The 22,479-nt window shown below is 57.8% G+C and overlaps 1 protein-coding gene across 1 annotated transcript; it reads left to right on the top strand.

Annotated features, from left to right (window-relative positions):
* The first annotated feature begins 1,472 nt into the window (after positions 1-1,472).
* MMP15 (matrix metallopeptidase 15) lies at positions 1,473-22,081 on the top strand. Its single transcript, XM_063111729.1, has 10 exons — positions 1,473-2,199; positions 12,852-13,000; positions 13,668-13,793; positions 14,944-15,251; positions 15,596-15,757; positions 16,763-17,016; positions 17,425-17,563; positions 18,493-18,643; positions 18,795-18,910; positions 20,076-22,081. Exons 1-10 carry the CDS (start codon positions 2,038-2,040, stop codon positions 20,531-20,533), a joined length of 2,025 nt encoding a protein of 674 aa, XP_062967799.1. The 5' UTR covers positions 1,473-2,037; the 3' UTR covers positions 20,534-22,081.
* The last annotated feature ends 398 nt before the right edge of the window (positions 22,082-22,479 follow it).

Below are 22,479 nucleotides of genomic sequence, written 5' to 3'. Positions count from 1 at the left end.
CAAGATGGAGAAAAGGGAGAGAGACCTGAGCTAGGCACCATGTCAGCCAAGCAGCCTTATTTCCACCAATGTGTAGGGGAGACTGAGTCAAATCAGTTCCCCTAAACAAAGGAAAGCAGGGGATTATAAGCCTTTGAGGATTCTGGCAGAGTACTGGGCAATTTCAAAATCAGTGGTATGTTGTCTGCTAACCTGGTTGGTTAGGTCATAGGCTTCTAATTAGTGTTGTTACTATATCAGTGCAAAGCGCTCCAGCCCAGAGCTGGCTACTGTAGCCCACATTCCTCTGATGTTAAGCGTCAGGAGAGGAATTTCGCTGCTCAGTTCCCAGAGCAGAAAAGGGAAATGGGAGCAGGAGAAGGGGGTAATTTGTTTAATCTGGCTGTGCTGATGTTAAGCTAGTCATGAGGCCTAATTCTCCCATCCTCCAGCCCAGCCGCCCTTACCTCCTGACCCCACCACTCAGTCCGCTGAGCCAGGGCTGCCCTTGTTCTGGGCATGCAGTCTTGGCAGACCTTCAACCCAGGCTTCCAGCTCTGGCCTCCTGCATCCACATCGACCGGGTCTCAAGCTGCTGCAGGAACAGAATTAAATCTAGTACATAAAGCCTCATGAGAAAATTTGCCTGCCCACCCAGCACCTTGTCTGGCCACTCTGTCACACTTCACTTACACAAAACAGTGGCCAAAGTGCTTGGACATCTAATGTGTGCCAGGCCAGGAACCTGAAGCCTTATCTAATCCTCACCCCAACTCTTTGCCCCACATTCCAGATAAGAATATAGAGGCTCAGAAAGATTAAATAACTTGCCCTCGTCCAAGCTGCAGCTAAGTGGTGGACAAAGAATTCGAAATTTGTCCTTTCTAAACCTGTGCACTGCATCTAAACCTGTCTGCTGCACCATGCACACTCAAGGTGCCTAATCCTCACTTTGTGACCCAGGAAAGTTACTGAAGGGCCAAAGACACCCTGGGGCTTTTGAAAAGAGGCCCGAGCCAACAAATTTCCAGAATTTTTCTTAGCCTAAAACAGGACACTTAAGTCCCTCCACTCAACCCTCCTTCTCACCCACCTCTACCTAAGTATCCCTTCACCCGCCAGGTGAGAGAAGGAGGGGTCTTCATTCATCCCCTGCAGAAAGACCACGCCTTCCTTGCGCCCTCGCTCAGCCGGGGGTCGCGCTGGAGGTCATCCCCGCTCCCCAGAAGCAGGGGTGCGAGTGGCGCTGGGAGGTCTGGGGAGGTGTCCTGACTTCCGAGAATTATAAAAGGGCCATCCACCTGCCGGGGCTCCAGTGCAGGCACCTGCTTCTAGGACACCTCAGGCTGGGATTCCGACCCTGCCCCCCGCCCAGGTCTGCGCGCAGGGAGCGCACAGACCCTGCCCCCCGCCCGGGTCTGCGCGCAGGGAGCGCACTGGCCCTTTAAGAGCGGAGATGGTTGCCCCGCGCGGGGAGGCGGGCTGCGAGCGCCCGCAGCCGCGCCGAACTCGCCGGGGACATCGGGCGCTGGCTCCCTGGCTCGCTCGCTCTCTCCAGCCGGCTCCCTGCGCCTCCTCCCGGGACTGCGTGGGGACCCGGGCCCGGTTGGGTGCAGAGGCGAGCAGAGTCCCCAGGCGGGAGGCGCCCGCTCCGGGCAGCGGCCAGCCCCGGGCATGGACAGAGGGAGCTGGGCGCGCAGGGGGCGCCGCGGGACCGGGCGGCCGGAGCGCTGAGCCAGACAAAGGCTCAGGAGTTGCGCTTGCTCTCGGGAGCCGGGCCTGGGCGCTGGGCGCCGAGGCTGCGGAACCCCGTGGCGGGCAGCTTCGGCTGGCCCCTTCTCCCGGGATCCCTCCCGGACCTGCCTGCTTCTCCTCGGACTTGGGAATTGCCGAGGGAACCTGAGCGGCACCGGTCGGGACCGGGAGCCCGAGGTCCGCCGCGCGCCCGCAGGGCCGGGAACCAGGGAGCCTCGCAAGTTCCCGAGCCGCGCGCGAGGACCCGGCGCCCGCCAACGAGCCCCGCGTGCAGCGCTGCGGACCCGGCTGGGCGGCGAGAGCATGGGTAGCGACCACGGCGCACCCGGACGGCCGGGCTGGGCGGGCAGCGTCCTTGGCGGCCGGGAGGTGGCGGCGCGGCCGCGACTGCTGCCGCTGCTCCTGGTGCTTCTGGGCTGCCTGGGCCGCGGCGCAGCTGCCGAGGACGCACAAGTCCACGCCGAGGTAAGGATCCCCACCCCGGCCCTTTGCCGGGGGTTTGGAGGTGGGGAGCTACGCCTGCAGCCTGGGGCGTGGAGGTGGAGGGAACGGAGACGCGCCCCCACTTCAGGGGGATGGTGGGGTGGGGGCGGGGACGGGAGAAAGGGGCCCTGGCAGGCTGCCCCTCCCCAGAGACGCACCTCTTACCAAACCCTGGAGGGCACAGAGGTAGCGCCCGCCCTCTTCCCCTACGACCCTGCCCCGGGCGCCGACCCGCCCCAGCCGGGGTACCGGCAGCCGCTTCCGCCGCCCCCAGCCCTTGACTCTCCTCATTCCTTCCTCCCGGGCAACTGATTCCTCGAGTGCCCGGCTGGCGCTCCGTGGCGCTTTCTGCGAGTGGGGAGGGGGCTGCTCTGGGGGACACGGGCGGAGCAGGAGCTGAGTAGCGTTCCCACCTAGGTAGCCCGTGGTCTGGGTGCGAGCGGCGGGCCTGGAGGGGGGAGGGGGAGGTGCGGGGCAGCAGACTCGAGTCGCTGGGTGTTTGGGTGACTTTCTTGCTTGCTTCCGCGGAAGCTTCGCCACGCCCGGGTGGGGTCCCAGGTAGAGACCCTGTTTCCCCCCGCGCTTCCTCCCACCAGCACCCCTACGCCGAGGCCTGGGTCAGAGAGGGCGGACCGCGCGCCTCTTTTCGCTGGAAGCCCGTCTGACGTCCCTAGGGGGGCCCCCTCTCTGGATTGGTCCCGCGTGTCACCAGGCGCGGCCTCCCGGCGCATAGCCTGATTCAGCCAGCGCCCCCGGCTCCATGGAGTCGCCCAACACTGTCCTCCAGAGCGGGGGCACTGAAGGCGCCAGCTCCGTTGTCCCAGAGCAAAAGCAGAGTCCGTTCTTCCCCGACTTCCAAGACCCTGTTTCCTGCCCCATATAGGAGAGCAGAGCATTGGGCTGTGAGTGGGAAGAGAGAACTACCCTGGAGCTACTTCTGCGCCGGGGCGGGTAGGCGCGGGCCTCGGCTCCCCTTGGGCAGCCCGTGCTGCGGGCCTGAGCTACGTTTCTATTTGCAGCCGGGCCGGTGCTCCCTCCCAGTCCACAGCAGCTTCCCCACCTCCCCCAGCTGCCTGGGAGATTTTTCCGATGGAAGCCTGCCTTTCCCGGCCCTGCTTTAATAAAAGCATGGAGGAAGGGCAAGGAATTCCTCCTGGGCTCGAGTTACACCTCCTAGCCAGTTCCCCACCTGCTCTTCCCTCCCTCCTTGGCCTTGCCAGGGAAAGCTGTAGGGAGCCAGGCCCGAGCAGGAAGTGGGTGGAAGCCCAGCCCATGCCGGCACCCCCCTCTTACCATTCACACAAGTAGGCAGGGATTTATAGGGGCACCTGCCACTCTGGAGTGGAGTACCAAAGAATTTCAAGTCACAGACCCACTCTTGAGTTTATCATCTACTTAGGAATGGTATCTACACCATTCCATAATTTTTAATAATTCCATAATTCCTTAGGAAGCAATTATGGACCATGCTGGAATTTGGTGGCCATGCATTGTGAATGGGCATCCTAGATGGCCAGGAGCTGGGGCATGGTACCTGTGGTTTGAGGGGCTTCACCCTCTTTTTCCTTTGCTTCTGTAATTCCGTCACCGTGCCCCCACCGCCTCCCAGCTGAGGGAGTACTCACAGCCCAGCTCCTTCAGGGAAGAGAGCCCTGGTTGTACTGAGACCACAGACCATGGCCTTAAGCCTGTGGTGTACTAGCTAGGGATTCTGTGACTGGCCTGCAGCTCTACTTTTAGGGGAAAGCTTGGGCCTGGGCTGTGGCTGGAAGAGACTGGAAGGTTTAGGGAGCCTTGGATGTTGGAAGCCAAGGGATAGAAGAATAGAGGTAGGTGGACTGTCCCAGCTCCTAGAATTGGCTTTGGGGTGCAGGCTGCTCCTGGAGTCCTGTCAGGTCTAGCCAGATCTGGGCCCAAAGAGTTGAATGGCCTCAGCAGCCAGCCTATCAGCCAGGAGTGCACTAGCCTCAGAGACTCCTAGGCCTGGCCTGTACCCTGTGCCAGAGCTCTGGCTCCCTCCGTTGGAGAAGGGCTCTGATCCTCAGCTCAGAATCCTCACAGCTCTAAGCCCCAGGTCAGGTCATGGCTGCACCTTCCCCGAGCAGCTTGGCAGCTGAGCCAAAGCCAGCCACTCTCTCCTCCCTTTCTCCCTCCCAGGGCAGAAACCACAGGAGTTTCACCATGATAAGGAATCAGAGATCTTGGTATGTGCTAGGAGCTAGAAGACTGGCAACCTGTCAGGCCCCAACCTAGGGGAAGCCATTACTAAGCTACCCTAGTCTGCCCATTTCCTCCTTTGGATGTCAGGTCCCAGTCTCCAGCCATTCTAGGCTAGAGCCCCACCTGGCTAAGGTGCCAGCTGTAGCTCCTGGCCTACAGGGCTGAGAATCCAGGCCCAGCTTCAGGTCTCTGGCCTGATCTTTCTGGCTACAGTACAGCATCAGGTCAACTTAAGTGCCTTTGGTTTTCACCAGAGAAGGTCTTGTTTCTACCCCCAACTCCCCCTCCCTCTTCCCCAGATACAACTTCAGTCCCTCAGCCCACTCTGTGGAGGTGACTCAGGCTGCCAGAGTCTACAGGTGTGGTACCACCGCCGTGCCTGTGAACTAAAGCACAGACATACCCACCTTCCCTGAACAGACCCAAAAGTATCTTCCTTACCCCTGCCTGGCAACTGATGGCATGAGTGAAAGGAGGGCTGGGGGTCGGCTTGAATTCTCATTTTGACCTTCAGGTCTGACTGATGAGCCACAGCCCCAGGCTTCCTGTGCTTCAGTCTGTACTTCCATGCTGGCCCCTCAGGGCCCCTCTGGTCCCCTCTTATTAATGCTCTTTCTTAAATATAGAGCAAAAACTGCAGAGGCCCTCTGTGCCCATGCTCAAGAAAAAAGGGATTAAGGTCGGGGCCTTGTCATTGGGAACCTATAGAAGCTGTTTCTTCTCGCCTCATTTCCATCTCTGCTTTTTACTGTGTTCTCTTGCTGCTCACAAACATCTCCTCTCCATGTTCTCTATCTAGTTCAAGACCCAGAGAGAACTGGTCTGATTGGCATAGCCAGGGACCTGGGATCCGATTCGGCCATGCCCTTCACAACCTTCCCTGTGCCCTGCCTCTGTCTGGGCTTCCCTTGGACCCAGCCAGCTGCCTCCTTTCAGAGAACAGCCCAGTGTGTGTTCCTTATCTGAGCAGTGTTTTGGCCTAACCTGTGACCATTGTGACTCCCAGACACAAACACCTTCCTTTGCTCCACCACAAGGAGGGTGAAAATTTTTAAAAGACATCCTGAATGTGGAGAAGAAACAATGCGGAAATATACCCAGACCTCTCCAAAGAAGACTTCCTCCAAAAGCCCAGCACCCACTGCCCATATCTCTGATGCCAACTCAGAATGGCAATGCTATGGGCATGGAAAAGCCCCTCTGTGCCAGGCGCTTTGTTCTGGCTGCCCCTCCATGCCCCTTTTGTTGCTCCATCCGGATGTTCCCTGCTGTCATCACCTCTGCCTACCTGAGAGTTTGGCTTCTGCCCAAGGCCAGCTGTGGTGGTCGCTGTGGAGGTGCCACTGCTCCCCAGCTAAGATCAAAGTTAGCATCCTCACTATCATCCCAAGACCTATGTGGCTTGCACAATTGGAGACCCCGGTGGGCCAGCTCTACTTTGGACATGGAGGTGTGTTCTGAGTCAGCAGAAAAAGAGAAGGGTTTGGATCCATCTCTGTTACAAAGAGGGTCCTGGGAGAGCCCCAGAGATGAGTGTGAGGACCTGGGACCCTAAAGGTGGCTGAATACTCCAGACCTGAGACACACAGTAGGCACCTTCTGGCTGGACAAGACCCCCTGAGTTAGGGATTGCATGCGGCTATTCCTCTGAAGGACATTGGTTTCGGGGAATGCCTGGACACCAGTGGCCATTGGCCTGGTTCCTTCAGGGAGGTGGCACAGATTTTGGAGACCCGGGTAAGAATAGCAGAGTTGTGCGAGGTGGGCCTGGATTAGAGAGACAAAGGAATGCCTCCTAGTAGATCCCAATCCCCTTGTGGGAATGGAAGGAAATGATCAGGAAGACCCAACTCAACCTCCAGTATCAGGATAGATGGATGAGCACGTGGGTACCAGCCATTAGCCAGCCCCTGGAGATGCCCCACGTGAGCTGTGGAACCTGGAGGCTGGGGTCTAGATCAGCTTTCTGGGGCTGACCCTTAGCCCTGGGCACTGCCTTGTCCTTCCCCTAGGAATAACTGCCACCCTGGAGGGGTGAAAGCCCAGCTCCATGCCCAGCGATTATCAGCATAGCATCTAGTACATAGGAAGTGCTTGTAAAATAGTGGCAAAACATAGTGACAGTGACAAGCAAGTGGCATTTGCTGTTGAGCAAGTCATTGAACCTCTCAGAGCCTCAGTTTCCTTACCTGTAAAACGAGAATAGCGATAGTATCTACTTGATGGAGTTACTGGGGAGATTCAGTGCATTTATGTGCAAAACGCCAAATGCTATGCACAGAGGCCAGCACATGGGGCCCAAAAAGACTCAGGTGTTATTTACTTTATTTTATTTTTTTGTGGCTGGCCGGTATGGGGGTCTGAACCCTTGACCTTGATATTACAAGGCTGCCAGCTTTTGGGTGTTATTTTTGAGCACCTTTAACATATTTAGTTCCTTTCTAGGCACAGCCTAGGGATGTTTTGTAAGCATTTTCACATTTAATCCTTGCATTAACTCTTCAAATGTAGGTGCTATTGTTACTGTTACCACATTGTATAGAAGAGGAAACTAAGACTGTGAGGTGAGAGAAATTACCCCAAATTCCACAGCCATGGGATAGCAGAACTGGGATTTGAACCCAGATCAGTCTGGCTTAGAACCTGAGCTCCCAAACCCGATGCTGGGTTAAAGGCTGCAGGTGAGAGCATGGCGTGCTGTCCTGTGGAAGTTCTACCAGGCAGGAGCCTGCTGAGCCTGAGCCAAGTGGGAAAAAGGTTTCAGAGGTGGGGCCAGAACTGCCCTAAGCTGTGTGAGCCTGGAGCCCTCCCTAGACCCATCCAGCCTTAACCCCATCTAAACCACCTAGGCTCTGCTCTGTGGGCAGCCCTATCCAGGAGTCTTCACCTGTAGAGGGTTTCCAGGTAGGGCCCCAAGACCTGACCCCCAGCCAACCCCGAAACTCCTGGCAAACAGAGGCCGCTTTTCACCCTGCGCCTGCCTGCCCACTGGCCAAAGGACCTGTTTGTTTTTTCCTCCAGGTTAAGAAGTGCGGGGGCGGGCTGAGAGGGTGCAGGGTAAAGAAGTTGCAGGGACTCAGGAGGACCGTCTGTCTGCTTCCTGCTTCCCTGGCTGGGCCTCCCCCACCACCCAGAGTCCCAGCCCCCACCTGTAACTTTCTTTAAGACCTATAGTAGAGGGCAGATTTAAGTCCACATTAGCACATGTGTCCTTCTAGAACTGCTTAATACAGACCGTACCACCTCTAAAGGTAGTGAGCAATGCACTGAGGACTGGATGGTCCAGCTCGGTCCCCCCTTTCTTTACCGGCCTTGGGGCTAGTCATGCCATTTGTGCCCTCAACGCTGTGCAGCAGGTGGGGAGCGATCATTTTGACCCTATTTTGCAGAGGAGGGAACTGAGGCTCAGAGAAGTTGTCTTAGCCATCTTCGACTAGTCAAAGACCTGTTATGTGGACAAGCAGTCAGGACCAAGGGGCAGAGATGTCACTGGGAGGCCAATTTCCTCTCAACCTGAGGAAGAGCTTTCTAATAGTCATTGCTGCCCTAAGACCAAATGGACTACCTTGGGTGGCAGTGAGCACCCCATCTCTGCAGGGTACGGGCTGGGTGAGTCCTTAGCCCAGCTGTAGTCCAGGAAGGCCTCGGGAAGCTTGTTGGGCTTGATGACATTGAGGTCTCTTCCAGCATGAGACAGGACGTGTCTGGGGCTTGCTTGGGGTCACTCAGCTGGTGTGGCCTCCTGGCTTGGATCGCCTGGACGGGGTGGGCCCATAGGCCTGGAGTGCATGCCCTGCCTCTTGCAGTTTTCTGGCTCCCCCAGGGCTCATCCCATTCAGCACCAGCTCTGTGCCCAGCCCTGCTGGCAGCGCAGAGCCAGGCCAAGCCTTGGCCTGCCCCCAAGAGCCCTCAGTAAGGGACTGCAGGGTAGGGGAGACAAGCACAGTGAGGACCTCACAAGGCCCTGAAAGGCCTGGGGACCGGATCCATCGCTGGCAGCCCTGACAGGACTGCTTTTTTGCCTGGCTGGGCAACCCTGTCTGGGTCTGCTCTGAGTAGAGAGAAAGCCTGGGTGACAGAGGTAAAGCAGGACCCAGTAGGGATTGTCCTTATCACCCAGGGTCTGATAAGGGCTTGGTGGGAGGGGGTGGGAGGGGGCTGAGCCCTGGAGGAGCTGGCTGTGGTGGCAGCAGCAGGCACTCTTGCTCCCCCCACCCCCACAGCTGCTTACTGCACAGTATTGATCTGGAGGCTCCTTCTCAGACGAACCCTCTCGACAGTGCACAGGGAGGGCTGATGTGGCCCAGTGCCCAGACCCAGCCAGAGATGTCGGGTGTGGGGAGGATTAGACGCCGTCCCCCAGTGTTGTGCTAGGCACTGTTCCTGAGGAGGGCAAGAGCCCAGTGTCCCCAGCCTCAGGCCAAGAGGAGCTAGTGATACTATAGAAACAGCCTGGTCCTATAGCACTGCTTATGAGCCCCAGTTCTAGCCCAAATCAGCTGTGTGATCCTGGGTAGGCCACTCACCCTCTCTGAACCTCACTGTCTGTATAATGGGGATGGTAATGCATCCACCTTTCAGGGGTGGTTGTGAGCATTAAATGGGATGATGAGAAAGGATGGCCTGGCCCATGACAGGTTCTCAGGTGCTGCATTTATGGCCTCTACTGGAGACCAGGGGCCAGGAATTCTCCTTCTGGTGGCCCCACATTTCCTTGCCTGGGGCCAACCACTCACCTGAATCATCAACAAAAACATGAGCTCAAGAAAGAAATGGCCGAAAGAACCAGAGTGGCTGGAGTCTCCTGCAGCAGCCCCCAACCCTGGGCTGTGGTGGGAGGGGGCCTTATGGCCCCTGAGCCCTCTTCAGAGCCCTCTTTCCCTCCTATTGGACAGTGGCCCTTGTGGAGGAAGAAAACAAGCCCTAGTTCAAATCCCGTGCCTACTCTGCCACTTACTGACCTCCCTGAGCCTCAGTTTCCCCACCTGAGAAACAAAGCTCTACCTACTTGGCTCACCCCACCTGTGAGACCCTAGGTGGGGTCAGGGAGGAAAAGGAGATACCTTGTATAAAGGACAGTTTTTACAGTCACCAGTAGGAGCAGCAGGGGCTTGAACACAGCCCCTTCCCCCACCTTGTGACCAGAAAGCTGTGACCTTGGGAATTGTTCCCACTTTTTGCCCCATGGCAGCAGAGCACCTCAGCAAGCTGGGGCTTAGGGACACAAGCTGCCCCCCTCCCCTGGAGGCAGCAGCACCTGCCGTGCACCCCCACCCCCATGCTATCTCTTCCCTCCAACGTGTCCACACCGCCTGAACTTGTCACAGCGCAGCACTAGGGTAGTGTGTAACTTCCTCCTGGACACTGGGGAAAGTAAAAAGCCCACAGCCCTATGGGTGGCATTGCCGCTGCCTGGGCAGATTTACTGGCACTTGGTGTTCAGCCACACTGAGCACGTGTTAGCCAGAGTCAGGCAGGCCCTGTCAGCTTTGCCTTGTCATGCAGAGGCTCGGCTGGTCTGTGCCAAGGCGCGTTTCTGTTTACCCCACCCCACTCTCTTCCCAAGGGATGCCGCTGGGCTCAAGCCTCTGGCTCTTCACCCTGGAGCATTTGTCACCAGGAGGCTGAGGGTTTGAGGCTTGGCTGACAGTGAGATGGAAGCCATTCTCCTCCCTGGGACTCAAAGGGTGTTTGTCTGTATGAGGGAGTCCATAGCGCCCATGGGAGCTTACCAACAGCCCCTGAGCTGGCTCCTCTGCCCTATCCCCCTGCTGGGTCTCTGGAGCTCTTCACTGCATGCAGGCCAGCTCCCCTCCCCTCCCCAGGGCCCCAGCCTGAGCTTCCCCCGCCCTCCCCTCCTGTCACTCTGCAGACACTGCTAATCAGCCCCTTGGCGGCCTGTGATTGCGCTCCCCAAGATATTTTTACCTTATGCAAATAGGTGATGTAGAGGTGCCCTCATCTGTCAGCAGCCGGCCCCCCACCCCTCCTCCTCCTCCTCCCTCCAGCTGGATTCCTGTTGCCTTAGGGCTGGCACTGTGGCCTCGCCTTCTGGATCTCTCCAAACATCTTCAGGAGAACTGTGCTGTGAAGAGTGGTGGATTACCCCACCTACCTCCACAGGAGCTCCAGGAGAGGTTTCCCATGCTTGGGCAGAGGGCGAGGAGGGTCGGTAGAGGGGCTGGGGGTGCCCCTGCCTCCCCCAGTTGCCCTACACTCAGGCCCTGCTGGAGCCTGGCCCTTCTCTAGTTCTGTGAAGCCTAGACCCTTTGGCCCTGTTGGTTGAGGCAAAAGGCTGCCTGCCCCAGGGCTGCCCAGACAGGCCCCTGGTCTGTGTCATTATATATTTACCGAGCACCCTCTGCTGCCTAGCACAGTGCCAAGCTCCAGTGCACTTCCTATCCAATCCTCGTGGAAACCTGCAAGATGAAGCAGGTCCTGATGCAGCCCCCCTTTTGCTGATGGGCGACTGAGGCACAAGGTGGCCTGGCATCACACCTTGGAAATGGCAAGGCCAGGATGGGCCCCAGCGGTCTGTCACAAGAGCTGATGGGTGTCTCTCAGCTCTGTGTCTCCACCTCACTGCTCTGTAGCTATTTCCCAGGATCCTGAGAGGCCTCAGGCTGTGGGCTGTGGCTGGGCATCCAGTCTGCGACTCAGAGGCTGTTCTGTCTATCAGCAGCCTGGGTACTGCCAAGCTGGGCTGTGTGGGCAGCCCATCCACACCAGAGGCCAGTCCGGCTGCCAGGGCGGGGCTGGCATATGGCACTGAGTTGGATGTGATGGTGGTGGCAGACACATTTGTGGGGGTAGTCCTGGCCAGCCGACACATGGCTGTCAGTCCAGAGCAGCCACCATGGCCGGCCACCTTCCCTGCCTCATGGACCCTCAGTATGCAACCCTCACCTCCCAGAGCTGTTCAGGGAGCAGGACTTCAGGTGTCTGCTCTCTACAGAGACCCCCAGTGACCAAGGGTGGTCAAGGAAAGATAGGAAGGATGTGCTCACATGCGGCCAAAGCCCACAGCAGTCCCTGGCCTCTGCTCATCACCTCCCACGGTGATGACCGTGCTTTTGTGGCCTTGAGGGCCTGCAGTGGGCAGAGCAGAGTCCCCTTTCTTACTATAACTCAGGTTGGCTCTGCCCTCCAGCTGTGATTGCAATAGTCTTGTCTGCTCACAAACTTGCGCAGTGGGAATTCCTTGCTCTGTGGGTGTGCCGGATCTGCCATGGAGATCAGAAGCCCCAGCCTTGCTTCCCCATGGTCCCCAGTAGGTACAGTACCTGGCACAGAGAGGATGCTTAGAAACCTTTGGTAGGATGGATGGATGGGTGGCTAGATGGACAGACAAAGTGATGGATGAGATGACTTGCCCAGCAAGTTCTGGAAGGGGACAGGCACACCATTGTGTACCAGACGCTTTTCCCAGGGCTGTTTCCCTCCAACCTCACCCCCCCAACAACCCTGTTGTTCCCATTTTGCAGAGGAGGAAACAGACCCAGAGAGAATAGAGAATTTGTGGCAGAGCAGAGACTGGGCTTCAGGCTTCTGTCCCACCCTCTCAAGACTGGGTGGGCTGCCTGAATCTGCCTTCTCTCGTTGCAGAAGGTTTAGGGTCTTTGTGGGAGCAGCAACAAGGGGCTGGCATTCCTACTTGGTGAGGCCTCAAGAGATTCTGAACCCTTTAGGGTCCCCAGCAGTCTGCCTGAAGTAGTAGGGGCCCACCTTGGAGGGGCCAACGCAGTGATAAGGACAGCTACCATGGACTGTCCTCCTGGACACAGCTTCCGCCCTAATGGGGGAAGACAAACATCTAAGTGAAATACATAGTATGTCAATGGTGATAAGGGCAGGAGTCGGGGGTGGGGGTGTGTGCTGGGTATGGCCAGCGGGGCCTTTTTGAAATAGTGTCAGAGAACACCTCTCATGTAGGTGGTGTTGAAGCAGAGACCAGAAGAAAATGACAATGTAAGCCATACCAGTGGGGGGGAAGCACACCAGGCAGCAGGAACAGCAGATGCAAAGGCCCTGAGGCAAGAGCATGCCCAGATGGGGTGGAAGGTGGGAGTGAGGTCAGACAGCCAAGGTGGGGTCAGGTAATGAGGGCCTTGTTGCTCCTGTAAGCATTGGCTTTTCTTCTGAGATAGGAAGTCCTTGGAGGGGTCTAAGCAGAAGGTTGACCAGAGGTGACTTGGAAAGGTCTTTTGTTCTAGCTTTTGTGTGAGAATAGACTGTAGGATAGGTGGAAGCAGGGAGAAGGGTACAGAGGCCCACATAGTCACCCTGGCAGGAGTGGATGGCAGCTCAGATGGGGCAATGGTGGTGGAGGTGGTGAGAAGTGGTCGGGTGCAGGCTGCGCATGTTTAGAGGTAGTGGTGCCAGCACCTGCTGACCGGGTTGCGGCTTCTTTGCAGAACTGGCTGCGGCTCTATGGCTACCTGCCCCCACCCAGCCGCCACATGTCCACCATGCGCTCCGCCCAGATCCTGGCCTCAGCCCTTGCTGAGATGCAACGCTTCTACGGGATCCCCGTCACTGGTGTGCTCGACGAAGAGACCAAGGCGTGAGTCTTTCTGTCTGGCCCCTACCCAGACCCCACGGGCACCTGCTCTTTTTCTGGCCTGCAGAGTTTCCAGAAAAGAGTGGCCCAGATAAGAGATGACAAATGGTTTGTTCCTCTGTGCCAATTCTGGTTGGTTGGAATGGCTGCCTGAAGCCTTGTGTTGAGAAATCTCCTGAGGCAGAATCCAGGCTTGGCAGCAAGGAGTGCAGTGATTGATTAGTGCTGTCTGCCATGGGCATGGGAATGGGAGGTGTGGTGCACAAGCCTGGATGTGACATCCTAGCTAGGCCTTGCTCTGAATCTAACAGACCTGAAGCTGTGTCCTTGAGACGAATGCACAGAGCATAAAATGTCAAGGACAGGAGGCCCTATGAGTAGCCCTCCTGTTCTTGGGTGATACTGCTCAGAAGGGGCTCGCTTTTATTGACCCACAGCTGGGCACTCAGTCTTCCAATACAGGTTCATTCTGCCCATTTTACTGGAAATCAGAGCAGAAGGTCTTCCCACCCCCACCACATCCATACGAGGGGCAACTGGGAGGCTGGGGGAAGGGGGGTGAGGGAGGTGGAGGTGGAAGGAGGAGGTGGACTGCCTGGAAGAGGCAGAGCCAAAGCAGGTAGGTGTGTTCAGGGGAGGCTCTGCACTCCCCTCCCTGCCCACGGCCCAGGTGGATGAAGCGGCCCCGCTGTGGGGTGCCGGACCAGTTCGGGGTGCGCGTGAAAGCCAATCTGCGGCGGCGGAAGCGCTACGCCCTCACCGGGAAGAAGTGGAACAACCACCATCTGACTTTCAGGTAGGGGCCCAGCTGCCTAGGGAGGCTGAGCCTGAGGCTTCTTTTCCCAGCAGCCCACCCCAGGGTGCCCAGCCCGGATAGCCAGTGGCTCCCATGCTGTTGAGATCAGCGGTATACTCCAGGCAGTCTCCCTCCAGAGAAGGCGGGACCTTCTGAGCTGCTTCCGCTCTGTCCTTCTCTGCTCCCACCATCCTGGCCCAGATGGGCTCCTGTACCACTGCAAACCGTGGTGAAGGGCACAGGAGGGCCAGGGTTTGGGAATCTAGGCATCTGTCAAGTAGGCGAGCAGCAAGTCATCCACAAAAACCCTGGTTTGGGTACCCTATCTTTCTTCTGAGTCCTTGAGCAGAGAACATCCCTGAGCCGAGTATGCCTTGAGCCTTATGGCAGTCCCCAAGGGCCCCCTTCCTGTTCCTGTCCCTACAGCCCCACCTAGAGCTCCATCTCCAGAGAAAAGCAGCTCCCGTGGTCACTTAGACCTCAGGCCCCCAGAGTGTGTTCATGGTCCAACCAGCCAGAACGCTGCCTTCACATTTGATGGAAGTGTGTCCAGCACACAGAAGCTTAATCTGATCTATGTGGATAATAGCAGGCCTCATGACACTTTATCACATGCAGCCTCTGGGCCATGTGTTCTTCATGGGTTATTTCATTTAATCCTCACAGGGGCCCCATGAAGTACTACCCCTCTTACCCATTTTATAGATGAAGAAACTGAAATTCAGAGAGACTAAGTCACTTGCCCAACATCACGCAGGTAATGTTAGAGCCAGGCCTTAAACTCAAGTCTGCCTGACCCTGGAGCTCAACGTTCAAAATTGAATTGGCCTGTGTTTCCCAAACCTCTCATTTGCACCCCTTTTTTCTTCCCCCCAGCCACACAGCACCTGCACTTTTATTTACTTAATGTCTTTCTTACTTAAAATCAGCTTATCTGCCACAGTGCAACCTTATTTAGCAATATCTTAATGAACTCCCAGGTCTGGCAAGTTCAAACTCTAGCACACATCAAAGTAAACTACCAGTTGACGTTGACGGGTATGTCTGTGCGCCACCTCAGATCTTATGTGCGTTCCTTGGGAACACACGAGCAATGGACAGTAGCCCCCTAGCCCCACATCCACTCACATGTCTCCCTGCCCACCTGCAGCATCCAGAACTACACGGAGAAGCTGGGCTGGTACCACTCTCTGGAGGCGGTACGCAGAGCCTTCCGTGTGTGGGAGCAGGCCACGCCCCTGGCCTTCGAGGAGGTGCCCTATGAGGACATTCGGCTGCGGCGGCAGAAGGAGGCTGACATCATGGTACTCTTTGCCTCTGGCTTCCACGGCGACAGCTCGCCATTTGATGGCACGGGTGGCTTTCTGGCCCACGCCTATTTCCCCGGCCCTGGCCTGGGTGGGGACACCCATTTCGACGCAGATGAGCCCTGGACCTACTCCAGCACTGACCTGCAGGGTGAGAACAGCTGGCCAGGGTAGCAGGGCAAGCAGAGCCGGAGCTGGATATGGCCTGCTCTGAGCAGATTCAGCAGCTGCAGGGTCGGGAGGGGAGAGTTCCCCTGTGCAGGTTTCCAGGCCAGTGTACTTGCTCCCAGTCTGTTGTCCCATCATCTCCAAGGGGAGGTAGGAAGGGAAGGGATCGTTGTACGCATTTCTCAGATTGGGACTTCGGAGGCCAAAAGACAGAGCAGCTCAGCCTCTTCCAAGAGTGAAGCAAGGCAGACTCTCTGGCACCCCAGAGGGCCCAGGGTGGCCAGGTCCTAGGACACCAAAGCTGACAGCTGTTCTCCCCCATTGCAGGGAACAGCCTCTTCTTGGTGGCAGTGCATGAGCTGGGCCACGCACTAGGGCTGGAACACTCGAGCAACCCCAGTGCCATCATGGCACCCTTCTACCAGTGGATGGACACTGACAACTTCCAGCTCCCTGAGGATGACCTCCGGGGCATCCAGCAGCTCTATGGTGAGTGGCTTTTGACCAGTGGACCCTACATGCCTGCTGTCAACCCCCAGCCCTACGAGGCATAGGTGTTAGTGCTGTCCCCATTATGTAGATGGGGAAACTGAGGCCCAGTGACGATTAGTGCCTGGCCCACAACATTCAGTGAGTTAATGGTGGTGCCAGAAATAAAACCCAAGGCTGGCCGACTCCAGGACTGAAAGATGGGGTCCTTGAAGGGACACAGGTGGCCCCAGGGCCTCTTATGACCTTCCTTTCCTCCTCAGCCTCAGCAGTATTTGTATGAGACCAAGGGTGCCCCAGTGGTCCCAGGACCCATCTCCTCCCCTGTTGCTCCCAGCTGAGGCTGTTGAAGCCTCTCCCTTAAGTGTTGCTGGTTTATCACTTCCCAGTGGCTTTGGGGCAGGTCCACACACCCCCCCCCGGACCCACCCAAGAAAGCCTCCAGTGATGAGGTCCCCTGAGGGCCAGTTTGGTGTGTCAGGCCCTGTGTTCTGTGCCCACCTCAAGCCTCCTCAGGACTGGCAGCGCCTGCCCTGCTGGGCACTTGGCAAACACCACTAGCTGCATTCTAATCTTCTCAGTAATGAGATGGGCACTCGGCGGAGCTCAAGATGTCTGATGCCAGAGCCAGAGCCGTCTCTCACCCCTGCAGGTGTCCTCTTCTTCCTAGAGCCTCTGCTGGGGCAGGCTGGCATCCTGAGGGGAATGGCCCCATGGGGAAGTAGAGCCAGGCAGCCTCGGGGGTGCAGGACCCAAGCCCAGTGTGAGGAGGTCCAGGAGGGCGCTGTATGGAGGAGGATGAAGGTCCCCCTGAGGATGATGGCAGGTGTGGGGGAGGGCTCTGCTGTGGACAGAATGGACCTTTCACCTGGGTGGGCCTGCTCTGGGACACAGGTCTCTCCAGGCTAGGGCTCTGGGGTCCCAGGGTTCTAAGTAGGAGAACCTTGCATCTTGGCTGAGTTCTGGGGCTGCCCCTCACTTCCTGTTCCCCGCCTCTCTCTGCAGGCACCCCAGATGGTCAGCCACATCCCACCCGGCCTCTTCCCACTTTGACGCCCCGGCGTCCAGGCCGGCCAGACCACCGGCCCCCCCGGCCCCCACAACCACCACCCCCAGGCAGGAAGCCAGAGCGGCCTCCAAAGCCGGGCCCCCCAGCCCAGCCCCGAGCCACAGAGCGGCCTGACCAGTATGGCCCCAACATCTGTGACGGGGACTTTGACACAGTGGCCATGCTTCGTGGGGAGATGTTCGTGTTCAAGGTCTGGCCCCACCTTCCCTGTGCCTCCCCGAGCCCCTTGTCTCAGGCTCACAGCAGAGAGCTCCCAACTTTCCCAGAGCCTTGCCCTGCCTGGCTGCTCAGGCACCCCAACTCCTCCCTCACTAAGCAGCCCCTGGGATCCATAAATCCTAGACCCCAGAATTTGAAGAAACCCTAGACCCCAGCCAAAGAGGATGAGGCACTTGTCCAGGGTCACACAGCAAGCCCAGGTGCTGCTTCCCAGCCCAGAGCTCTCTCCTTGGTGCTGTCCTGGCTTTCCAAGTACTGCCCCCTCAGTATCTCAGTGACCTCCCCCTGGATGCCTGGGAGGGGGCAGCTGGAGAACAGGGCTACTCCCAGCCAAGGGAGCACACATGTGCTGCCCTCTCATGCCCATGCCCCTCCCCAGGGCCGCTGGTTCTGGCGAGTCCGGCACAACCGTGTCCTGGACAACTATCCCATGCCCATCGGGCACTTCTGGCGTGGACTGCCTGGTGACATCAGTGCTGCCTATGAGCGTCAGGATGGTCGTTTTGTCTTTTTCAAAGGTGAGCTGAGGTATGTGGGAAGTGGGGGGCTGGGCAGTCTTCCTTCCCTGACCTCTGACCTGGCTGGGTGAGGGAAGAGGAGAGGTGAAGGGCTGCATTGCATGTCTGGTCTGGTGCTCCCACTGTGGACTCACTCTGGGAGGATGGGGACATCTCGGGGGACAAATGCATGTGGCAGCTAGGCAAGAGTGGGGAAGTAGAGAAAGGCTGGGGGCTGGATGGACCTGGGACACTGGAGGCCAGAGGCTGCTCTGATTGGGCAAGCATTGGCCCATCTTCTGCAGCACAGGGGCTCAGCTTATTTCCCTCCATCCTTGCCTCTTGTGCCTCCTGCAGCCCCATCCTCATAAGAACAGGATCCCCCCCACTCTGGGGCAGCATTTCTGTGTTCTGTCTGCAGAGACAAAGGCCTTGAGGGACAGCACCCCCTGATGCATGGGCTGTGTCTCCAGCCTCATTGGTCTGAGCCTCAACGAGGACAGGGCTGGGCCCACACTATAAGCTGGGAGCCCTGGGCCATGCACCATGAGGGACACAGCCCCCAGACCCAGAGGCCAGGGAGGGTTTCCCCCTCCTCTGTATGAGAATGTATGTGTGTGGGGGTGTTCACATGGGAATGAAAGCCCATATATAGTGTGTGCAGTGTATACAGGTGTGAGCAGGTGACTTGTGCATGTGGAAACAAGTGTGTCGCGGGTGTTTGTGCGTGCTTAGTGTGTGATGTGTGGATGAGTTGCATCGTGTATTGTTGTGTGTGAATGCCTGCCATGTATGTAGGGCAGGAGTGTGATTTTATGGGTGTGTGTGTTGGGGGGATGGCAGAGGATGTGAATGGATTTGTGAACCCAATATAGCATTCCCTGGGCCCTCCACCTACACACACCCCTCAGCCCAGCCTGTGCTCACGCTGCCTCCCACTCCTCCTGCAGGTGACCGATACTGGCTCTTCCGAGAAGCAAACCTGGAGCCTGGCTACCCACAGCCGCTGACCAGCTATGGCCTGGGCATCCCCTATGACCACATCGACACGGCCATCTGGTGGGAGCCCACGGGGCACACCTTCTTCTTCCAAGAGGACAGGTGAGCAGTACGCCCCCACCCCTAAAGGGAGAAGACCCCAACCAGGCCCTCTTACCCTCAGGCCTACCCAAAAAGAGCCCACTGCCTCTGGGGAATGGCCCCAGCCCAAGCAGGGGTGTCTAGGTTCACAGCCTGGTGCTTTTGGTCACAGGTACTGGCGCTTCAATGAGGAGACACAGCGTGGAGACCCTGGCTACCCCAAGCCCATCAGCATCTGGCAGGGAATCCCTGCCTCCCCCAAGGGGGCCTTTCTGAGCAATGATGCAGGTACCAGGCCAGCTCTTTCCAGTTTGCCCAGCACTTATCATACCCCCTGCTACATACATGGGACAGGGCTTGCCTGGGGTCACCCAACCTTGCAATGACGTGCGTGGCGAACACAGCTGTGTCACACCCTGGGCTGGGGGCTTCGCCAGCATGACCTCCTGGTCCTCCCTGAGTCTTTACTATCCCTTTCATAAACAGGTGAACTAATAAACCAGACAACTTTAGCAAAGTGCCCCAAATCCCACAGCTAGTGAGCTGTGGAGTCAGCATTCCAATCCAGGCCTGCTGGTGCTCAGAGCTGCCCTGCTGCCTGCTGAGTCCAGCTGCCCCCCAGGCAGCCCTCAGGGACCCCTGAGCCTGGGGGGTGGGCTTGGTTCAGAGTGTTTGGGGGCAGGGGTCCTCCCAGGGCATCACTTACCCACCTGGAAGGGAAGCCTCATCTCTCCATCATTATAACCAAGCAACAGGGAGCTGTGGTTCTTTTATTTCTCCAGCAGGGTTTCTGGTGGGTTTAAGGAAAACCACTAGCCCTGGTTCTCAGGTTCAGGGTTCCCAGGCTCAGGGGAGACCTTGCTTACTTTGCTGATGCTCATGCTGATCACTTGGTTTCTGTGAGCATGTCACTGTGCAGCTGCTGTGATCCCACTGTGCTCAGTAGAGCACAGACTCACCCCTTAGTTCAAATGTGGCCCTTCCCAGTGTTGATAGGATGCAGGCAAGGTGCCCAAGGCCAGAGAGCCATCCCAAGGTGGCAACAGATTCTGCTCAAGGTCCACTGCAGGTTGGCTGTGTGGCCTTAAGCAAGACACTGACCTGTCTGGTGTGGGTGAAGCCAATCCCGGGATGGAGCAGCAGGGTTCCTTGACTGCAGCCCCCAACCCAGCAGACTGTAGGACCCTGCTGTACCCCATCTCAGTCAATGTCAGCCTGGTGAGTAAGCCTGGGATTCTAGTGGTGCTCGTGGCCCCAATCCCCTCTGAGCCTCAGTCTGGCTCTTGCAAGTTGGAAAGGGGCAGATTGGAAGACGCTCAGGTAAGCAAATGAGAAGGAGGGCAATTTAAAAACAGGAACCCTTCAGCATATCCGGGTCCTCTTCGAGGGTTTCTGGTTTGTGGTTGATGGTGGGGCCCAGCCTGAAGCCACTGTGGCCTGCTTGCTCCTGCAGCCTACACCTACTTCTACAAGGGCACCAAATACTGGAAATTCGACAACGAGCGCCTGCGGATGGAGCCCGGCTACCCAAAGTCCATCCTGCGGGACTTCATGGGCTGCCAAGAGCATGTGGAGGCGGGACCCCGATGGCCTGACTTGGCCCGTCCGCCCTTCAACCCTGACGGGGGTGCAGAGCCTGGGACAGATGGAGACCAGGCAGAGGGCGATGTGGGCGACGGGGAGGGGGACTTCGGGACTGGGGCAGACAGGGACGGGGACGGGGACGGGGGAAGCCGTGTGGTGGTGCAGATGGAGGAGGTGGCGCAGCCGGTGAATGTGGTGATGGTGCTAGTGCCGCTGCTGCTGCTGCTGTGCGTCCTGGGCCTGGCCTATGCCCTGGTGCAGATGCAGCGCAAGGGTGCACCCCGCATGCTGCTCTACTGCAAGCGCTCGCTGCAGGAGTGGGTCTGACCCCACCCAGCCCTCCTGCTCCTCACGGTGCTCAGGGGGCCGGGACACAGCACTGTGCTTCTGAGATGGCTCCTCGGGGTACCCTGCCAAGAGCATCTGGAGGCTCCCTTAGCCCCTGATTGGGGGTCCCTCCCGGCCTCAAACATACCTTGTCTGTCCTGCCCTCCTTGTTTATTTATGCCCAGGTATCTTTTTTTTTTTTTTTTTTTGGCACCTTAATTGAACATTTGTTTCTGCTTTCCTGACCAGGGCAGGGTGTTTAGAGTTTTCTAAATGTAGTTCTGCTCCAGACAGGGAATTAGGCTCCCGTCTACCTCTGGCTTGGCCACAGCCAGGGGAGCGGGGAGACAGAAGCCCACATTGGAAGAGTGGTCAAAGGGCCATTGAGGTTCATCCAGCCCTGGCCCTTCTTTCCCCTGAGCCCCAGGGCCTTACTGTGGGCTGTTTGCAGGATCTCCACCCTCCTAAGTCTCTCTTTGCCTTAGGAAGAGCTTATCACCCTGGGACAGCCAAAGCTGGAGGGGCAGTGAGGAAAGCTGGCCCATTGGCCTCTGAGTCCATGTGAAGCTTGGTTCCTTCACAACCCACTGAGCAGCTCCAGCAACCCTGGCTCCTTGTGCCTAAGAACCCCACCCCACTCTTGGCCAGCCAGCAGCTCCCAGCTCCCTCCTACCCCTTGGGCCCACCCTTCCTTCCCTACCTGGAGAAGGGGCTCTGGGCCTGCCTTACCAAGGACCAAAGGGAGTCAGCTGAGGCTCCTCCCCCAAGGGAAGCACTGGCTGAGACTTTCCTTCTCTGAGCTATGGCCCACCTGCTCCTTCCCTGGGCCTCTCCCTTCCTCTCCCTCTCACACCACCGTTTGTGGGGGTCTCGGAGTTCCAGCAGCCTTAGGTTTCAGCTGCCAGCATCCCCATCCTTGGGGAGAGAAGGGGCTGGTTGGAGCCCAGGCTGGGGCAGTGGATGTCCACAGACCTGGGTCCACCTGTATGGATGTCCACAGTGCCACGCACCAGGCTTGGGTGCTTCCTCCCCTCCAGCGCCCTGTCCCCCCAGGAGGAGAGACACTGGTGGGACAGGCCAGCAACTTATCCCCCCACATGGACTGTGGAACCCCCAAAGGAGCCCATTGTGGCCGTGGAGGCTCCCCTCCTCCTGGGCTCAGCCTGAGGGCAGAGATGCTTCCTTCCTCTTTTCCTTCCCAAAGGAAGCAGGAGGCTGAGGCTGTTGTGGGAAATGGTACTGTACAGCTGGCTCTATCCCCTCTGTGTCCCTGAAGCCCTGAGCAAGTGGGGTCTGCCACCCAAGATCCCCAAGGCCCCTGGGGTGTGGGGGTGGGTTCTGCCAGCCTCTCCAAGTGGCAGCTTCTCATGGGCTGGCACCAAGTGCGGGTCCAGAAGCTCAAACATCCCACCTCCCCCATGCCACCTCTGTGGAACTGGAGAGCCAGCTGAGGGGTGGGGGTGGGGGTTCCAGTGTCCACCTCCCTATATCATTTCTGTAAATAGTCTGCACTGATTAAATTGTACAGCCAGCGAGTGTGGCCTCGTTTGTAAGAGGCTTTGAGCTGGAGCTTACAGCTGGGAGGGCCTGTAGGTGGCAGGGGTCTAGTCCCAACTAGGATTAGGGGACTTGCCCTCAACGCCAAGGAGACCTTGCTCCCAGTGCTGTGGGACTCCTTCCCAAAGGCCTTTGGAAACAAGGCCCTGGGAGGGGCAGAGCTTGGGGAAGGGCAGGAGGTGGCTGCCCTCGACAGACTAGAGAAGGGAGAGGTGGGGGCCCTGGGGATAGCCTGCTGGGGTGGGGCAGGGAAGGAGTGCAGAATTTGTTTCCCATTCATTGGTGATGAGAAAGGACAACTGGCTTCACACATGACCTCCATGTCTAGGAGGAGTAGGAAGAAGCAGGCCAGACCACCCAGCCCTCCCACCAACCCAGACTGAGTTCTG

This window comes from Cynocephalus volans, chromosome 10 (assembly GCF_027409185.1).
Source record: "Cynocephalus volans isolate mCynVol1 chromosome 10, mCynVol1.pri, whole genome shotgun sequence".
Lineage (NCBI taxonomy): Eukaryota > Metazoa > Chordata > Mammalia > Dermoptera > Cynocephalidae > Cynocephalus > Cynocephalus volans.
This window is presented reverse-complemented; position numbering and strand designations above follow the sequence as displayed.